Raw genomic sequence first — 21,319 nt, forward strand, 5'->3', positions numbered from 1 at the left:
TCTCTCTCTTCTGAAATAACAAGATAAATCATAAAAAGGAAGAGACACTAGTGATGTTGTTATTTCTAGAAATTAAATTTTGGCATTCCCATACGGTCCCCATGTTCAGTTTTGACTTTCTGAAACGCACAGGCAGTTCACATTCACTTCTTCTCGAGAATAGACGTGTTACTAGTGCACTTTCTTAAAGAATCATTAGATAAATATTCTTAGAATTTACCCATAAAATATATTCTTTATATTGATGCAAATTTTGAAATAAGAACCATTAAAATCTTTCAGCATTAAAATTGCTTAAAATGTTTTATTTAAAGAACTGTAAGCTTCAGTAATAATACTAGTAGAATCAGTCATTGTTTTATAAAAAAACATACTATACTTTCCTATTACTAGTAAAACATAAAAGCTTGTGGGGGGGGGCGGTGCTATTAACACTGAGAAATCAGAAATAGGAAGAAAAAGGAAGAATAGGCAGATTTGAGTAATTATACAAGTCGATTAAAATGTGTTCTTACCACTTCACAAGTTGGTACAACGAGGTTTTCACAGTTACATTCTAAAAGGCAAAAATCATCCTATTTAATCAATCCCAGTGCATTAAATTATGATAATAAAATTTTAAACTACGACATTCATTACCGCAATGCCACGTTGGACAACATTGACCAGGTATATTTTCTTTGACAAGATTCATATCTTCTGCACAGTGTAGTGATGGTAAAGGACAAAGGTTTGGTTCACACACTGAAAAGAAATACATGTTAACTTCATGTAATTGCCATTTTTCCTACTGCCAGTTAGCTGAATGCCATTACTGATGCTACGTGTAAGTTTAATCCTCCAAATATTGCCTGTGCAACCACCCAATATCCGTCTGTAGCTGAGGATGTAACAAAGGACTTAGAGAAGATCAAACAGGAGGGGTGTTAGCACAGCTCATGAAGTGAAGAGCCCTAACAAAGATCTGATGTAACTATACAACTACTACACAGAGGCTTCTTACACACTAGGCACACCTAAACATTTTAATTCAGATAAAACACACTTACCACAGTAATACTGAGGACAACAGAAGTATGTGGTGTTAAGGTTCACTGTGAGAAATTCCCCATCAGTACATTGTGGAATGGGTTCAGTACAAGTTTCACAGACTAAAGGTGAAACAGAAAGTCAAAAATCACACTTGAGCCAAATGTAAATTAATGATTAGGTCATATTATTATATGCAAATAAAATAATACAGTATGTTTAATAAAATAGGAAAGAAATAGAATCAAATATTTATCTCCTTATATAGCCACAAAACAATAACACTGCCCAACCATGTAGTTTGATGTTTTCCAAGAACAATGATAAATAGAATATCACCTGACCAGAAATGTAAGGTCTTCAGAATTCAGAATCCATATAAAATGTATTTATATGGATCAAAATACCATCGACTTATTTAAATTTTCCTAATCTACAGATGAATCCTGCATGAAACTTAAAAATATCTTGACAATGGGATGCTGGAGTCTGCAACTGTCTATACCTACAAAGTCAGGATATACTTCAATAGCAGAATGACAGACTTATGACTGTTTCTTAAGGACTATTATTATATTATTAATCTAAGGAGTATTATATTATTGTAATATTAATATATTACTATATTATTGTAATAATATAAGGGAATTCAGTGGGAGTAAGGAAGTTGGGGAGGTGAGTGGAAATCCCAGAGCATATGGAAATGCATCATAAAATAAATAAATTTAAATAAATAAAGTTTTCTTAATCTACTTCCCTTGGTTATTCTTGAACTGCTCAGGGATAGCAAACGTAACACCAACTATCTCAATGATCTTGAGGAAACGCCCTGATCTTACGGTCTTTCACTGACTGGTGATGAAAAGTGTCGCCCTCAACATGACACTGCTAAGAGAATGACTCTCTTTAGACTAATCACACTTTGTTTCCATGGAATTGGAATCATAAAAAGAGGCAGTTGTCTCTGCCTAGAGCAGGGTTTCTTTCCTTCCCAGTGTAAGCTATCCAAAATTAGTCAGGTTTTTGTTTTGCTTTGCTTTTTGGTTTTGCTTCTGTCCTGCCTCGTGCAGCCAAAGAACTGAAACAAAAAGATGTGTTCTGTAATAACTGTTAAGAGTCACTTAAATGTTCTTTCTTTATTTACAATCCTTATTTGGTTGAATACACATGGCAATACCATTAGCATTTCAGTAACAAGCAACACCATGAAATTCACATGAAACATTATGAGATTTTTTTCTGAGACTGCTTTTTCAAGAAATTATCTCCGTAATACTCACTACAGGAAGGGTAAAAGCAACAAGGTTCTTCCCTTTGAACTTGAATCATAAATTGGTCTTCTCTGCATTCTGGTGTTGAAATATTGGGGCATTTCAATGTGTCACATTCTGCAAATAATAAAAAGATAAGTAAATAAAGATGTATAATGACTTTTAAGAGTGACATGATAAACTTAATGACATAATGCTGTTCAATTCTATTTCAATGTAATATCAAGAACTTACCAGATCACAACATTGGTGAACATATATATAAGAAATAGCAACTTTTATAATAAGTTATATTCTTTGGAAGCACAAACAAGAATCTAATCCACTGTTTTAAATAAACAACGAACTTCACTTATTTCTCCTAAATGATTAACTCACCACATTTGTACTGTGGACAACAAGAAAGAACACTATAGCCAACAATCAGCTTCTGTCTGTCTGTACATGTTGGGATGGCAGTACCACACAAAGTCATGTCACACCCTAGAAATAAAAAACAGCATTGAGTCATCAGGGACCATAACTAAAATCTTGGGCTGCTTACTGAAGACAAGGAATCAACTCTCACTAATGTGAGTGCAATGCTCAAAAAAGTGATGTAGATGTAACCAGCCTCAAGCTCACAGGTTTGCCTTATTGCATTTTGTCAATGATTTCCAGATCCAGGATGTTGAAGTACAGTGGGTTACCCTAGAGCCTGTACTGCCAATACCTCATATCGTGCTAGTATGAGTGCCAAGCAATTCCACTTTAAATCGAGCTTCCTGGTGATGTACCCAGCAAAGCAGCAGAAGTTCTTGGTCCCCAGACACCCATGTGGGAGACATTCAGACCAGATGCTGTTCCAGGCTCCTGGCTGAGGCCTGGTCTAGCCCCAGCCCTGGCCACCATTTAGAGAGTGAGCCAGTGGATGAAACATCTCCTTTAATCTCTCTCCCTTTTCTCTCTCTCCTTCTCTACTCTTCAAATAAATAAAATAATGATTTTTTGAGTATAATAAAAAAAAATTTCCAGGTCCATCCTTTTGATGTATTTGGTAGAAAACACTAATTGATAATAGACAGATCTTTGCATAAATATATGCAAATATATATGCATACATATACATAAACATGTATATGCAACTCAACATGACCACAGTGAGGCAAAGCTTGCTTTGAAAAAACATTTGTAGCAATACTTCATTACTACTTCAACTCTTGATGTTTTCTTGTTGCTGTTGTTGTTGTTATTTTGCCAAGCATCATACATGCTGCCTTTTTTGTGGTCATAAGAATATCAACACATTTTGTGGATTTAACTGTTTGTAGGCTTCTCTGCATACACACCACAAATTTCCTTTGAGCAGCAAGTCAGTCTATCTGTGATGCCCATGACGACTTCAGCTTCCCGTTGACACACTGGCGAGGGCTCGTCATCACAGTCGGGCTCTACGGGGATTATGCTTCCATTTTCCAGACATTTGTACAGGGCACATTCGTCAACACCCCCATTCCAAATCTCCCCAGCGGTGCGCGGTTGGCCCTCCCTATCAGTGCATGCTGCAAAACATGAGCAGAATTAAAGCACTCATAATCTGGACATGAAGAAAAGCAAGCTATGACGCTCTGATTTCCAACCATAACAAGGCCTGGCTGAACGATGACGCTTCAGCAAACTCTGCTTTCTCAGACTCCCCTTTCCTTCCCTCAGCTTCTAGCTCACGCCTTGGCTGAGGAAGGTTTTGTGGCCCACATTAAGTATTTTTCTCTTCTACAACTCTGCAAATTTGTGTGTACTCGTCTATCAGTAAGATAATTGATTTTGTGCAAGTTTTAATAATCTAATTTATTTAACTTGAACAAATCTGTCATATAAACTTAATTTAGCTTTAAAATATTAACTGTTAAGAATGGGTGATACTAAAAAATAAAGCACTCCTTTTTCTAACATTAGCATTAACATTTAGTCATTAAAATTTTAAATGTTTTCTATTAACATTTATGTCATATTAACATTTTAAATGCTTCTGCTTTAGAAAGTAAAAGCTGGAAAGTACACAATCAGGCAAAATAATGTTTATTGGCTCTGTTAGTTTTGTATAAAAGTTGTATTTTATGATATATATGATTCTCTCATGTTCTCTTTTAAAGAACAACAAAGATGGATGTATTTGCCAACAATGTTCACAGCTTCCAGTGAACTTCTCTTAAGATTTCCTGTCTATTAACAAACCAAACTCATAGATTTGCAAACATCAAATTTATGAATGCCTGTGCATTCTCTGTCTCTTATTCATACTTTACTCATTGGTAAACACAAGATGATTTCCAATTGTAGATGTCCGTTTCACTTGCACTTAGCTTTCCCTTGGATTGTTAGCCAATTTCCTTTCCGTCTCACAACAATGAAAAGACCTATGTCTGTCAAAATTGGTGCAAGTTGTACAATGCTATACTTTTTGCATTTGCCATTATCATGGAAGCAATGCATTCTAATAAAATGACTTCAAATTGAAAGCAGAAATATTTTTATAAGTGAAAGTAGAAATATTAAATATTCTGTTCCAGATAGCAATATTATCTGTCATTCTTGCATATTTGTCTACATTCTCAAGAAACCGTGTTGAACACAAAATGAATATTATTTTATGTAATAATTTCATGGGCTATGACCATTATTTCCCCCCTTTCCAGAGGCATACATCAACCTCTTAACGGTAAATGTAAACCACTAATATATGAAGTAATTGAATTTCTATTCAGTCAACACCCACACACTTAATTTTCTTTTTCTCATGCTCTTTCCCTGTTACTATAGGAATTGGCAAATCTGTCATTTTTCCATTCAGTTATAATTTATACCTGTTGTTTCTATTTCTCTACAATCTTTTGCTTTGAAGTATGTGTGTGTGTGTGTGTGTGATAATATATATAACAAAACACGTAAGCACCAATGATTACCATTTTGTTAGCTTCAACAGATACCACATTAAAACCAAACTGCAAATAAGCTCATTCTCTTTCCAACAGCTAGGTTACCTTTAATCAAGCTTCCTCAGCTTACACCTTTTGTTGGATTCCTAAAGTATCATGTTATAATCTGCTTCTTACCACATTCTTTCTCTGGAATGCACTGAGTTGAATCCGGTCTGTGAAGAATTGTTCCGTTTTTGCACACACAGTCTTCTCTTAGATGCAAACACGACGAGTGTTCATAGAACCACTTGTTCAGACACGTTCTTGCATCACAAGGTTGCACACAGGGCTGATATTCTTTCCCCTCCGGGCAATTCAGAGCTGTGACCAACAGGGGGCACAATTTGCTAATGATCAAAGTCCTCTATCTGCCATCTAATCAAAGAAAAGATTTTTTTTTTTCTTCTGAATAGAAAGATTATTTTTTCTCTATTTAGTACCTTTTGATTCCATTTTTCAATTACTCTGTGACAATAAATCAGAGTTAAGCCATCAGTGGACAGTCTAAACATCTTCCAGTTATTGTTAATTTTTTTCTGGTAGGAAATATTCCTCTGAATTATATCAAACAAATACAGTCAACAAGTAGGCCAAGTCTGGTTCTTGTAAAGTCAACTGCTGTAAAGTTGTTGAATTTTTCAGTGAGAGGAAATACTACAGCTTACTCAGAATAAATGCAAGAATACATTTTAAAAATGTAACAACCCCAAGGGATTAAAGAGAGGGAGAATTCTGCACAACTAGCTTTAATCCATCACTATAAAAAGAAACTGTTATAAATGGTCACTTTCTAAATGACATTACAGAAGATTCTTGGTAATTTACACCGTTCTTTAAAAAAAAAAAAAAAGGCATCCAGTTGACAAAATGCTCAGGCTGTGGGGTGTACGTTAGTACAATCTCGGTGGAGAACAACACGAGAGTGCCTGACGAGGTTAGAGATGACACACACTCCTCATGAATCAGCCATGCTCTTCTTGGTCATTACTACTTCAGAGAAAGGAGAAAGAGTTAAGGGATAGGAGAAGAGTCACAGAAGTTTTAAGGGTATTTCAATTTTCAAGTTGAGTAATGTCTCTAGTGTTTGTTGTATATGATATTTTTTCCCACACACAATAGTCCAACTAAACTACTTTGTGATTTAAAAATGAAAAGAAAAAGAAATGAGTGAGCTGGGAAAAAATGTTACAGTTTAATGGAAAGTGCCATTCAGTTAATACTTACAACAGTAATCGCGTGTTCTCCACTCGATACAGATGTCAAACTTATTGCACAAAGCCACATATGCAGAAAGTGCATCACACTCGTAGTTCCAAAAATACGTATAATTGATCCACATCTTCTCACAAAAGTCCTTTGGTGAAACCTAGAGATAATTTTGTCTTGGGATAGGTTATGTTACTTTTGCTTTGTGTTTTTTTTTTCTGAAGACCCTAAGTTTGACTAAAACTATCTGATAAATTAAGTACCAAGATATGATAATCAATAACAGATTGTACATTTACAAAAAATGTATAACACTACGTGTCAACTCTGGATTGATATTTTTAAGCATACATTTTAAACATGACACATGCCATCTTCGTTAACACATGAATTATCTTTATAACAATGAAAAAGAAATCTGAATGTATTAATATAGTCTGTTGGTCACATGCTTTGAATAATATGGCTTGTTTTAACTAATTAGAGACTTTTTGTACAGAATGCACTGTGTTTGGAGATGCCATAAACTTGCATAATTTAATTAGTAATTCAACATTTATTCTCGTTTCTCTCTCTTCTCGTTCATCCAGCCAACACATTCTAGGTGTCTACTTTCAGATGCTAAGTTCTGATACAGGTCAAACTATTGCATAAAATATTATTTAATTTTGTAACCCATCATATTTTATTCTAATAAAAAGTAAGAGTTTACTTGTTTCTTAATTTCTCTTGTTGAATCTCCTGTTTCCAGCCATGTTGCACAGAGCATTTGCTGCAGCCATTAATAGCCTCTTGTTTGTCAAATGTAATGAACAGTCTGACATCCTAAGCTCTCCTCTCCTGTTGAGTGGCTTACGCTGCCAAGAGCACTCCGTGTGTCTCTGGATGTTCTCCTTTGACATCAAAGGCACTGCCCTGTGTTGGCTTTTCATCTCCTTGTCATGGTGTTCTCTTCCTGCCTCTTATTCTGCTTTCCTAAACCCTGCCCTTAATGTCCATCTCTTCTCACAGCAAACCCTCATCAAGGCTCACCCACTCCCCTGGTTTTCTCTAATTGCCTTGACTTGCTTTTGTTATGTGTGACATAGAAATAATAAAACCAATTTCTATGGGGCCTGCTTTGTGACTCAGTGGGCAACACCTCTGCTTATGATGCCAGCAGCCCATACAGGTACCAGTTCAAGTCCTGGCCACTGTGCTTCTGAACCAGCTTCCTGCTAACATGCCTGGGAAGGCAGTAGAGGATGGACCAAGCGTTTCAGTCTCTGTACCCATGTGGGAGATTCAGACACTCAGCCCTACTGAGTCAGACTTCTCAGCCCTACTGGTCTGGCCATTTGGGGAATGAACCAGCACATGGAAGATCTCTGTGTACCTTCCTCTCTCTTCGTATAACCCTTTCAAATAAGTAAGCAAATCTTAAAATTAAAAAAAAAGTATTACTACCTACAACTGTCATGGTTTTGAAATACACTACTATAAGGAAAACGTGTTCACACATCATAAATTACTTACACTTACTTGATCTTCCTCTTATGAGCTCCCACATTATACTTTTGAGTTTCTTCTGGATATTTTTATTTTGATGTCCCACATGACAGTCTATCCAAAATGAAAATTTACACCATCTCCACTTAACTCACAGAAACTGAATCCTTTTCTTATCCACACATGTATGCACACTTTGTTAGTTGGGGAGCAACCTATGTGTAAGGTAGTGTACTATAAATAAGGGATATAAAGGTAAACTTAACACACCTATTTTCTGACTGTAGGTCTCCTAATTTTTTTTCAAAGCCTTTTTGTATGATCAAAAACAGTTGTTAAGCAAAAAGTAATGGGAGGAAGCAGGGATATCAACTAGAGAAAGCTCATTGGCAGAGGGACAAATCTTGCAATATTCCGATGGCTGAGAGGAAGCTAGAATGATCTGAGTTTGCCAAACAAGGAAAAAATGGAATGTCACTGGTAGGTGGAAGAGCGGGTGGGGCCAGCTCTTAGAGAACCTTGTAAACAGTGGTGAGAAAGTTTGGACTATTCCCTACATGCAAGGGAAGGGCATTGAAGAGTTTTATGTAGAGAAATGATATAATTTTGATATTTTTAAAAGATCATCCTGCATACAGTATGAAGATTTGCAAGTGAGAAAGCCATATTATGAGTTCTTATCTTCAGACCAAGACAAAGATGACAGTTACTTGGATGAAGGAGATAGCACTGATGACTGGAAGAAATGTGTGACCAATAAGCAATTGTCTTCAGCAAACTCAACATGACTTGTTAATAGGATGGGATATATCAATAATTCAGAAGGTCCGAAGAGGGGCCATCATGGTGGCATAGCGGGTTGGGCCATTGTCTATGTTACCAGCATCTCATAAGAGACTTTCACCAAAGTTAACTCTTAGAAGTGCAAGGTAGGTCCATGACCATACCACCCTGAAGGCACCCGATCACATCTGATCTCAGAAGAAGCGCAAGGTAGAAGAATATTTATCTCTAGAGCTGTTAGCTTTAATTCTAATGAAATCATGATAAGCTCAATATTTCTCATTTGAAGTATTTTGGGAAGTTACAACTTGCATTTCCATTTTAAATAATAGCCTTTTTCTTTTTAATAGCCATTCTCTTTAGTAAAGAGAATGCTTTACTTTATGAGAAATTAACAGAATAAATGTGCCCTACCTTTCTCATTGACTAATGAACAACTGGCCTTTGAAGTCAGTCTCTAAGTATCCACTTAAAATTTTTTGGGTGAATTGAGATAGTGTATCAGATCCCAAGTTAGTTATGAGAGCAGTGCTGTTTTCTCTGTGCTGGTCCTGCAATCTGCAAGAACTTGCATGTCTATCAGTATGTACATAAAAAGAAAACATCTTTTCCATTACTGTAAGCACTTTGCCAGGATTATTACTGAATCATTATGATCAGAATACTGCTCAAGAGACAGTCTAAACACGTAGACCAATTGATCTTTTCCTTAAATATCTATTTACTTGAAACATAGAGTGAATAAGAAAGAGATATTCCATCTAATGGCTCACTCCCCAAATGGTCAGTTCTTGGCCAGGTTGAAGTCAGGGATCAGAAACTCTATCTAGGTCTCCCACATTGGTGGCAGGAACTAAAGTGCTTAACCCATCAATTGCTGCCTCCAGGAGCATTAGCAAAGAGTTAGATTAAAACAGACTAGCTGGAGACCCGGCATGATAGCGTAGTGGTTAAAGTCTTTGCCTTGCATGTGCAGGATTCCCAGATGGTCACTGTTTCTAATACCAGAAGCTCCACTTCTCATCCAACTCCCTGCTTGTGGCCTTGGAGAGCAGTTGAGGACAGCCCAAAGCCTTGGGACCCTGCACCCATGTTAGGAGACCCAGAAAAGCTCCTGGCTCCTGGCTTCGGATTGGTTCAGCTCCAGCCATTGCGGTCACTTGGGGAGTGAACCATTGGATGGAAGATCTTCCTCTCTTTCTCTCCTCCTCTCTGTATATCTGCTTTCCAATGAAAATAAATAAATCTTAAAAAAAAAAACAGAAATTGAATTGGCACTCTGAATTGGGATATTGACATTCCAAGCAGCATTTAACCTGCAAATACCTGCCCTGCCAATTGACTCTTAAAAAATTACCAAGAGCATATGGTGGAGCACACAGAGGCTCCAGTGAACAATGCAGGGACGATCTCACATTCATAGGCAGAAGAATGAACATCTAGCACATAACTCTGTTCTGGCTTCTTTTTGTTTCCAAATTTTACACACACACACACACTTTAATGGTCACTCAATTTTGTATAATTAATAACATAAAAATTGCTGCACTAACATGTTTAATTCCCAAGACCCTGATTCTTCTGGGATGTGCAGATGCCTTTACATTTTTTTAAATTTATTTTTCTCCATGATATAGCTTTGTAACTAAAGGGGTTCCTCCTGCCGAATCCTCTTTCTCCCTTCTCCTATTTCCTCTCCCCATTTTGTCTCCATGTTATCACAACAGTATAGTCCCTTGGTATGTTACAAGTTTGACTTTCAGATAGATGGATTGTTTTTTAAAGAGTGATTTATGTATATGACAGGAAGACTGATAGAAAGAGGGAGAGACAGAGAGAAAGGGATCTTCCATCTACTGTTTCTACTCTCCAAATGGCCACAATAATCCAGGACAGAGCAGGCCAATGCCAAGATCTCAGAACTTCATCCAGGTCTCTCCTGTGAGTGGCAGGGTCTCAAGCACCTGGGCCAACTCCAGCTGCCTTCCTGGTATATTCGCAGGGAGCTGGATTGGAAGAGAAGCAGCCAGGACTCAAACAAGCATCTGTTGAATATTAGTGTCTCAAGTTGCGATTTAACCCGCTACCCACAATATCAGATACATGGCTGACATTATTGATTACAAAAATGCCTTGAATTTACAGATCTTATGCTGGGAAATAAACTTTGGATGTTTGTTTTTTAAAAGTTTTTTTTTTTTCCATTGAGAAGCCAGACATACAGAGAGGAAGAGAGACAAGGAAAATCTTCTGCCCAATGATTCACTCCCCAAGTGACCACAACAGCTGGAGCTGAGCCGATCCAAAGCCAGGAGTCAGGAGCCTCTTTCAGATCTCTCACATGGGCCATGTTCAACTGCATTCCCAGGCCACAGGCAGGGAGCTGGATGGAAAGCAGGGCTGCTGGGATTAAAACCAGCGCCCATATGGGACCCTCATGCGTGCAAGGTGAGAACTTCAGCTGCTTCTTCCAGTCCCCCACACAGGGATCAAGAAATTGGAGGTTCAAGGAATTAGATCCTCCTTCACCGGTTTCTCAGAGCGTTAGCAGAAATCTGAATCAAAAGTGGAACAGACAGGACTTGAACTAGAACCCATATGAGATGACAGTGCCACAGGTGTTAGATTCGCTTACTATGCTATTACACCAGCTCCTGTATATTTCACTTTATATTTTCATTCCATTTTTAAAAACATCTTGGAGCATCCTCATTTGGCACGGCAGGGTGACTACACTTAACAACACTCTATTGAATGGGATTTTTAAATGCACACACCATAAAATGAAATAATAAATATTTATGGTGATGGATATGTTCTTTGCCTGCTTTGATCATTCCACACAAAAATATGTGAATAAGCTTTACAGTGCATCCATACAGATAAATTATTTGTGAACTAAAAATTAAAGTAAAACATGAGTATTTCAAGACAGCTTTAAGCGTTTGTGAGAAGAACCTTCACAAGTCTTAAGAAGGGTTTACTTTATTGTTTTAAAGAAATGCTGATCTAAAGGTCCTGAGTACTTAGAAGTCCACACGGCCAATAGTTCTAAATTTATTCTTATCTTGTTCTTAAAATGTATTTTCACTGTAGTGCTTTTAATATTCAGTCTTGATTCTTAAAAATCTGATGAATCATTGTTTTGTTAAGCTGTCCTTTTATGACAATTAAAATAATCCATTTATACTGCATTGAATTTGATTATTATCATCTTTTTCCATGAGGGAAAATTATATTTTCAGCCCTTACTATAAATTCATTATAGCAAGTATCTTCCAGAATTAAACTGGTTTATACTTATGTGGCAGAATAAGAAGTTAATTGACTTTCTGTTTATCAAATTTTGACTACATAATTATTAGTCTATTAGATTTTTAGACACCAAACTGTTTAACCATTGTGTTTGAGTCTAATTTCTCATATATGTTCTGTTCAGCAATTTCAGTTCTGTGTTAATTTATATGCTCCTGTTGAAAATGTAATTTTTAGAAAACATGATGTAGGGCCCAGCTCAGTAGCCTAGTGGCTAAAGCCCTCGCCTTGCATGCACCAGGATCCCATGTAGGTCCTGGTTCAAATCCTGGTGGCCCCATTTCTCATCCAGCTCCCTGCCTGTGCCCTGGGAAAGCAGTTGAGGACAGCCCAAAATCGTGGGAACCTACACCCATGTGGGAGACCTGAAAGAGGCTCCGGGTTCCTGGCTTCAGATTGGCTCAGCTCCAGCCATTGTGATCACTTGGGGAATGAATGAATGGACAGAAGATCTTCTTTGTCTCTCTTCCTCTCTGTATATCTGCCTTTCCAATAAAAATAAAATAAATCCTTAAACAAAACCATGGTGTATATTAAAGTACTATCTAAATGCATTGAAAATCATTCACTATTTTTCTTTTATGTATATATATATATATTTAAAATTTTTTAAACTCCTAAGACTTATTTTCATATAGATCATGATGTAAAGTGGAACTCATGACAGATGTGGCTCTTGTCTCTGGGATCTCATGACTTCAAACCTTTCCCTTGCCCCCAGGGAACCAAGGGCAAGTCTACACTTCCCTGTCTAGCCCAGGCCAGCCCCCATGCACCGCTCCCTGACTGGACTGCCCCCTCATCTTCCTTCTTTGACTTCTCCCCTCCGTCAATCTTGCACCAAGTTGATTTAGTATTTTCCTTGCAAGGCCTTTAATGCCAGTTGCTGTCTTGCATATGCCATTGTTATCTGTATAGATCCCTCTTCTCTTTCTGTTTCCAGCAAATCCATTCCTCTAAACGCTTCCAAGTCTAAATCTCCATGAATTCTTCTTCAAGCCTAGAATTCCAAGCACTTCAATATTTTAAACTTCATCAAATCTGTGCAAAGGCTTCCCTTCCTTCCAGAATCCTTGCAGATGAAGCAGCATGGTCTTAGTTCTGCGTCACAGTATCTAATACATTGCCTGTCTTGGTTATCCAGCAACATTGATCTCTTTCTTCCAGAGGCATTTAATCACAGAACATAATTTCATATTTCTGAAAGCCTTAGATGTAGTTCTAACAAAGCACAGCAGGGAAAAGATAATTATCTTTCCCATCATTGAAAGTCTATAAACAGTGATTCTGAACTGCAATGCCCACTGGCAGAAGGCTTGGAGATTAACTGTTCTCAGTAGGAGAACAGGAATGTATCGGCTTTTATTCCCAACACGACTAACAGGACAGTTCTTATTTATGAATGCTTTTAACTTACTTTATCATGGCATGGAATGAAAGCTCTTCTGTTTAATAACTCAATGCAGTCACTGCAGTCATGCTCACTACAATCCCTCACAGGTCTTCTTGTTGTCATTTCAAACGATTTCTCAATTTCCCAGCTCTCAATAAACAATGCCATGTCTTCCATGTTCATAATGATGGTGCCATTTTGCATCCTTAAATCATCATCTGGGTCTTCATTGCAAATCCCTTGAAAGAATATATGACATTGAGAAGCAAAAATTTCTCACTTAAACCATACTTAGGCAGCACAACTAGATCAGTTTAACCATTAAAGAAAACATAATGAATTATTTAGTGAATAAAATATAAATTGCATATCTTCCCTAACTGTCAAAAGAATTGTTTAAATTATACATCTTATTCTCTGATAAAATCATAAAGATTTATCTTACCCAGATAAGAAAGAAATCATGAACTTAGAAATACATATCATGAAGCAGGCATAAAATATCAAAAACAAAGTGATGAATTCTGTTCCTGCATGCTTTCCATTCTTGACTGAGCCCCAGCTCTGCAACCTGGTAAGGTAAATGCTTGCACAGCCAATATTTGGTGATGGTTCCCAGGCATTCATTCTCACAGATAAAAACTCTACTTGAAAGGATTAAATGCCTCCTTTCCTGAAGAATTTACTCTGCCCCCATCATTATCCCGTCCCTTCACTTAGCGCTGAGCACTGCTACAGGTAAGACTTGTTATTTATATAAAGATAATCCTTAGTCTCTTGCAATTAGCAACTGTTACACTTCATGCAGGCATGAATCAGATATTCACACAGCAGTCACATAGACATATGGATTCATCCGACATCAGGACAGTCATTGCAAGATCAGGACTTCAGCTGAAAATTCTGACACAATCTCTCTTCCTTGAAATGGCAGTGCGTGAGTGGCAGTGATGCGCTGACTTGCTACAACCTCCAACTTCCTCTAGACTAACGTTGAGCTTAGTCTTCATTCAGTGAAGTGCAGAGCCAGAAACACAGAGAAATGCATCTAGAACCCTTTCACTGACCCAAACTCACCCTAACTTAAGATTACGTTTTACTCAATCCCCATTTTCTTAAAGCGTAAAATATGATTATGCAAACATATCAGAAAATTTATAAAAGTTGCTACTCATATTTCACCCTGCATATACATATATATGTGTATGTGTGTGTGTGTGTACTGAACACTAAGTTTTTAATATCATAAAAAACTTTATTTCTAAAAGAGCTAAAAGAGCTTCCAAGTATTTGAGTAAAGGAAAATGATTGCTATTACAGATATGCTTTCACTGCACATCCAGCTGCTAACACTTCAGACTCCATAGTGCTATATGAAATTCCAATATATGCCTTCTATTCTAGTGTCTGAGGTCAGTCAGGGTCACACTCCCAAGCCAGCTGTCATCCTAGTGGTTCCAATAGTGCCAGGTTTCCTTTTCCCCAACCACCCTTCATCCACTGTGGAGGTCTTGGGCCCAGGGAGTGATCCTGGCCTAGTGAAAAGCAGTTTCTTCACAGTGCTCAGTTACACATCAGTTAGTAGAGTGTCTGTCTATATCCACACAAAGTCAAGAGCTGATAGGAGAAGAGGAAGAAATGAAAAGTAACAAAATCAGGTAAGAGTCTTACCATTTATAAGCCATACAGGAAAGTGTACATTCCCAAAGTGCATGATCTATTATCAATAACTACTGACTATATATATATTCCATAATACACATAACTAATTCCACAATGGTGATCTTATGTTGCCCTAGAAATTTTTGTCATTATGTTTAGCATACTATAAATTGGCAAGGAAATATGTAAATCATTTAAGCAAAGTTTTATATAGAATGCTTGTATTTTTAAAAGATTTATTTATTTTTATTGGAAAGCTGGATATACAGAGGAAGAAAGACAGAGAGGAAGATCTTCCATCTGATGATTCACTCCCCAAGTGACCACAATGGCTGGAGCTGAGCCGATCTGAAGCCAGGAGCCAGAGCCTCTTCTGGGTCTCCCACATGGGTGCAGAGACCCAAGGCTTTGGGCTGTTCTCGGCTGCTTTCTCAGGCCACAAGCAGGGAGCTGGGTGGGAAGCAGGGCTGCTGGAACACAAACTGGTACCCACATAGGATCCCAGTGTATGCAAGGCGAGGACATTAGCCATTTTAAGGAGGAAATTTGAGTTTTTCAGTAATTTATTAAAGACAAGTGCTTAGTTACTTTTGACTCATCAACATAAAAGCAGTATAAGACACCTGTAAGGGATCCATAAACCTTTTTCACAATATTTGCTGTGATTACATGAGATACATTGCACTAGAGTGAATTTGTTCACTGTGATCATGTAATAACCAGCCTACATTAACTGTGGCATTCAATGTTGAAAAGAATCTCTTTCAACATTTTTATTGATATATAATAATTGTGCATATGTATGGGCTGCAATGAAATATTTGCTTCATTGCCTGTATTCAATTCCAATGGTTTTGAATGTAAAGATTACTACCCCTTCTCAAAGATGAGGAAACTTGTTCTCTCAATGTCAAAAAGCTGTGAGGACAGCTGGCATTCATGTTGCCCAGGACACATTGGCTCCTGTATTCTTTTAAACATGATTATGTGTTCATAAATTTCCCTATCTGTTTCCTTTGTCCTGTACCATTCGACATAGTATAGTATCGACATAGTATATGAAAAAACTGGGTAGCTCAACTGTACACACCATAATAAAACTTTGATTAATATTCAGAACATTGGGTTCTTCCTAAAAGGCGTAAGTTAGTTTTCCTTGATTTTTATCTTTTAAAATAATATGAAAGAAACAAGAAACTTTAAGACTTTCTCTTATCTATTCCCCTTCCATATTATCTATAAACTGATATAACACTAGCATATATTTATTAAGATTTCTTAGAAGTGAGTTGAAATATATAAAATAGTGTCTGACACTTGATTAAATGTTTAATAAAGGCAAGCTTATCTAAATATAAATCATGTAATAGTAATAACAGCAAGCTTACATTTCCATAAAATATCCAAATTTAACTTTTTTTGGCTTATAAGCCCATTTGTAACAAACTATTATTTTCTTAATTATTTACCTGAGAAACTAAAATTAGTAACAAAACTCAATCCCAAAAGTAGGGTAACAGAGTCCAAAATAATACAATGTGAACAGGAAAAATAGTGATAAAAAATAAAGATTTGAATAGCGATGCTCACCACAAAGTCCTTCTGTGTAGGATGACAAGTTAAATCGGGAACTAAAATGAATGTCTATGATTCCTGTAAGATGGGCCCACTTTATGACTAGTCCAGCCGGAGTAGTGAGAACGTACATTGTACCAGAATCCTCTATAGACAGATCTTGATGTGAAAAGGGCAAAGGTACAGAGATAGAATCTACTTCTACCTACAATAACAGAAACATAGAAATCAGAAAAAATATTTAAATGCAACACATTAAAATGAGAACGCAGCTTATTCTATTTCATACTGATTCAATATGAGTATTCTTTAAATTATCAATTTATTCAAAAGGCAGACTGAAAGAGGGTGAGACAGAGATGCAGAGAGAGAGAAAGAGATGAAAGAAGGGAATAAGGAACAATAGAGGGGGACAGTAAAGTAGGGCGATCTCGTCCACTGGTTGTGTTCCAGAGGCCTCTGGTGCAGTGTCGCACAGAGGCAGCAGACCCAGCATGGACCATCCAGCCAGCAGGCTCTTCCTGCTCCAGGGTGCACATCTGCAGAAAGCTAGAATGGGGAGTACAACCAGGACTGCGACTCAGACAATCTGATACGGGATACTTACCCCTATTTTTAAGATAATTCATTGCTAGCTGAGTATATGATTGGAGAATGGCCACCAGCAAGTTGATCTGAGGCCAAAAGAAATTCTTACGACCCAGTATTCAAAGTAACTTCATTGAGCAGGTTTGGGTTTGCATCCCACTCACCTCATCAAATCAAAGGTGCGGACAAATGCTGTCAGCAACAAAATATTCCATTCACTTTTATAAAGTCCTACATAATTAAAATGTTTAATACCTTACTATGTTATAGACTTCTTTCATTATTACTGTTTCCAGTCTAGAATATGGACTGACTAGCAGGTGCAATTACTTAAGGCAATTTCATAGCATAGCAGCTGTTTTAAACAAAATTGTTACACTTAGATTTTAAAAGATTTTAAAAGATTTTAAAAGATTTTAAAGACCCTTTGAATCCAAATAAGGCATGCAGCTCAAAATGTAACTCTATTTGGTAAGTATATGTTCCTTAGGGATATGGTTTCCTTCTTTGCAATGGATAGGTATTCTTTCGCTTCTCTAAATAAAGTTAAATATTCTTCACTTTTTTTCTTGTTTTAGTCAACACTTTTAACCGACTCCCCTTTTCTCCTCTTGCTGGTCTCTTCTGGCATTCTTGGCTATTACTCTTCTCAATGATACGATACGTTTGCATCATTTCCACTAAATTTGATTAAAATATGAGTATTAATCCTAATGAGACAAATCTTGGCCAACAAAGCCATCACTCAATATCTTGTTTAACACGGCCTTGAAAATGAGCCTCATAGGAAGAAATGTTCACAATATCTGGCACATCGTGAGGGAAGAAATACAATATTAAGAATCATGCGGCCCGGTGCGATGGCGCAGTGGTTAAGTCCTCGCCTTGCATGTCCGGGATCCCATATGGGTGCCGGTTCTAATCCTGGCAGCCCTGCTTCCCATCCAGCTCCCTGCCTGTGGCCTGGGAAAGCAGTCGAGGACAGCCCAAAGCTTTGGGAACCTGCACCCGCACAGGAGGCCCGGAAGAGTCTCCTGGCTTCGGATTGGCATAGCATCGGCCGTTGCGCTCACTTGGGGAGTGAATCATCGGATGGAAGATCTTCCTCTCTGTCTCTCCTCTCTGTGCATCCGCCTTTCCAATAAAATAAATAAATAAATAAATCTTAAAAAAAAAAAAGAATCATGGAAAGACACTTGTCGTAACACAGTTAAGCACTAGTCAGGACAGCTGCATCCCACACTGGGATGCCTGGGTTTTAGCCCTGGCTCTATTCACGATTCCAGTTTTCTGCTAACATGCACCCAGGAGACAAATGGTGATGCCTCGTGTACTTCGCTACTGGACTGAATGCTGTCCCTGCTTTGTCTGACCCAGCCCTGACTGCTGCACTTTAAACCAATGAAGGGGAGTTTCGCTCTCCCTATCTCTCTCTGCCCCCGCCTCTGTTTTCACTCAAACAATTAAAAAAAAAAATTCTAGACTACTCATGGAAAGAATGATAAGGCATAGAAACAGAAAAATACTGATGTTTTAAAATGTCCCCCTTTGAAAGACATTGTTTTTATAATTTCTTACTTTCATCCAATTGGATAATGATTATTAATTTAACATTCTTACCCTTCTTGCTATTCGGTTGACAAGTATTTTATGTATTGATGTTGTCACATTTAACTTTTTAAAGCAAAGTCCAGAGATTCTTCCAGAGGAAGCCTTAATTTAAAAAAAGAAAACTTTATGGAGCTAAGCATAATTTTAGTGTTAAATAGAATGAACTTATTCAATATTTGGCAAATACTCACTAGCTTTTTAAATGAATTTCCATTCTGAAAAAAAAAAAGTATAAAGAGAAGCTTTTAAAACAAATTCATGAGTTGACTTCTGGGATTAGCATGCTCTTTTTTTTCATTCTTTCTTTTTTCTCTCTTTATTTTTACCTAAACTCAGACTTAATACTAAATCCTGTGAAGTATCTCCATATACCCTTCACTCAAGATCTCCAAATGCTAATGTTTCATCACACACATTTTCTTTATCTTTATTAATATACAGTCTTATTTTTTTCCTCAATTTCTTAGAAGTATATCCAGGCATGATGCCTCTTTGCTTTACTAAAAATAAAGACATTTTCTTGCTTTACTAGATACAGCTAACACAATCAAGGAGTTAATACTGACACTATTATTCAGATGCTGCTAATTATATCATTAACACTTATTTTTAAAAATTCAGTTGTGTTATCTTCTTGCTCTCTTTTAATCTGAAATGGTTTCTTAATCTTTATCCTTGTATTGTGACACGGAATTTTTTAGAGGATACAGATCAAGATTTCCAAGAAATCTTTCAATTTTACACTCACTGATTGTTCCTATCTGTGTTTGATGTTTCTTCGCGATTAGACTGAGGTTCCATAATTTTGGGAGGAAATCACAGCAGTGATGTTGGTTTCTTCTTAGTACATCATAGCAGGAGAAATGTGCCCACATGAAATATTTTTGGGATATATCAGATAGCAAATCAACTCTGATGAGCTCCTGAGGTCCCCTGTTTTTCTGAGAACCCATAATGCTGCAACTAAATACTCAACTAAAGGCTACAGATACTCAAGATACTCATAATACTCAACTAAAGGCTAAGGAAGAAATGGCTCTCAAAGTAGATTCTGACCCACCTGATTTGTGGAACATTTTTCAATATGAGCAACTATAATTTCCCCAGGAATTCTTACTAAGATGTAAGAAGCCATACTGTATAATGCTGCGTTATTCCCATCAAAGGTAACGATGCTCAGTTCTGACAACATGGAACATCTACCTAAGATGAAATGACACAGTTAACTAGATATCCAAGCTTTCACAAGTGAGGCTTACCATTGACAAGAAACAATTCTGAAAATTACATACTACGGAACAAAATAGTAATTACACACACAAAAAAATGTGCAGAAATAATAACTAAGTTGTTAAAGCATTAAGTTCCACAAAATAAGAATCTCAAAAAATTCATCACCACAACACACGTGAGGACGTACAAGGACATTCCCACTCAGGACAGCAGATATCCCTGTTCACTTGAACAGGCCTTCCCCGGAAACCACAGTCAGGCATTTCCAAGGCCTTCGGGCAATTGAGAGACCAGTTGTAAAATGTCCACTCCATATGAAGGCATATATATTGGCTGCAATTATAAGCAGGATCAAATTGCAAAGGCTGTTAATGAAAAAAAAAAAGAAGAAAATTAGTGAGTTTTTCCCCATTACTTTTCCAAGAGATCTTTTAACATTATGTTCTTGTCAGTTTTCTAAATACAAGCATCTTTAAAAGATAAAGGATAAAAATTTCACTGCCACTTTTTGATGTATCCTTTAGATAGCATTCAATATATATTTAAGCTTTATCTTAATTTGACAAAAGAATTTTCCATATGTTCAAACAACTGTACAAAATGAAGGCTTCAAATTTCTAGATTGGTGTTCTGTAAACAGATTTACATATTTCTAGCAATGTTTTATACTATGTTGTATAAAGCTATTGTATAAAATTAATTTCTCTTATTGTTGGCTTGAACTTATTTTTAAGTAAAATATTAAAAATTTAGGTATGATACCAGTTGGACAGAGATTGAATATTTTCTTATAAATTAGTTTTATATCTATATGTAGTTCAAAATTTTTAGATACACAAATAAAATAAGACTCATTTTTCAAAGTTTATCACATTTGATTCAAATCATAGTAATAATTAGCCAGATATTGTGCTAATTAACCTGTTTTGTCCTCCACCGCAACCCTATGAGATCTGTACTATTGTTTTCCTATTTTACACATAAAGATGTCAGAAAAGAGATTAAAGTAACTTGCCTAGAGTCCTGTATTTTGGTAGATAATTCACCAAGGAACTCTACATTACTAAGCACGATGGCCGATTCTCAAACTTCATCTTATTGACCTGTTAACATGTTTGGTATGACTTATTACTTCTTCTTTACGCTCTTGCTTACTTCAGCTTCCAGGTCCATCAGCCATCTCCTATATTTTTTTCCTATTCCACAGT

At 36.8% G+C, this 21,319-nt stretch overlaps 1 protein-coding gene across 1 annotated transcript in view; it reads right to left on the reverse strand.

Moving 5' to 3' along the window:
- The window catches only part of OTOGL (otogelin like), a 130,528-nt gene that overhangs the window by 16,399 nt on the left and 92,810 nt on the right, over positions 1–21,319 (reverse strand). Inside the window, exons 39-52 of the mRNA XM_040978140.1 lie at positions 20,299–20,476; positions 19,939–20,081; positions 19,070–19,093; positions 18,888–18,980; positions 16,695–16,884; positions 13,467–13,681; positions 6,482–6,623; positions 5,393–5,578; positions 3,629–3,841; positions 2,679–2,783; positions 2,310–2,417; positions 1,050–1,151; positions 640–744; positions 516–556 (exon numbers count right to left, since the gene is read on the reverse strand). Coding sequence (XP_040834074.1) covers positions 516–556; positions 640–744; positions 1,050–1,151; positions 2,310–2,417; positions 2,679–2,783; positions 3,629–3,841; positions 5,393–5,578; positions 6,482–6,623; positions 13,467–13,681; positions 16,695–16,884; positions 18,888–18,980; positions 19,070–19,093; positions 19,939–20,081; positions 20,299–20,476 — 1,845 coding nt within the window. The remainder of the gene's footprint in view (positions 1–515; positions 557–639; positions 745–1,049; positions 1,152–2,309; positions 2,418–2,678; positions 2,784–3,628; positions 3,842–5,392; positions 5,579–6,481; positions 6,624–13,466; positions 13,682–16,694; positions 16,885–18,887; positions 18,981–19,069; positions 19,094–19,938; positions 20,082–20,298; positions 20,477–21,319) is intronic.

Source organism: Ochotona curzoniae, unplaced genomic scaffold (genome assembly GCF_017591425.1).
Source record: "Ochotona curzoniae isolate NIBS_2020 unplaced genomic scaffold, NIBS_Ocur_1.0 contig_1014, whole genome shotgun sequence".
Classification (NCBI taxonomy): domain Eukaryota; kingdom Metazoa; phylum Chordata; class Mammalia; order Lagomorpha; family Ochotonidae; genus Ochotona; species Ochotona curzoniae.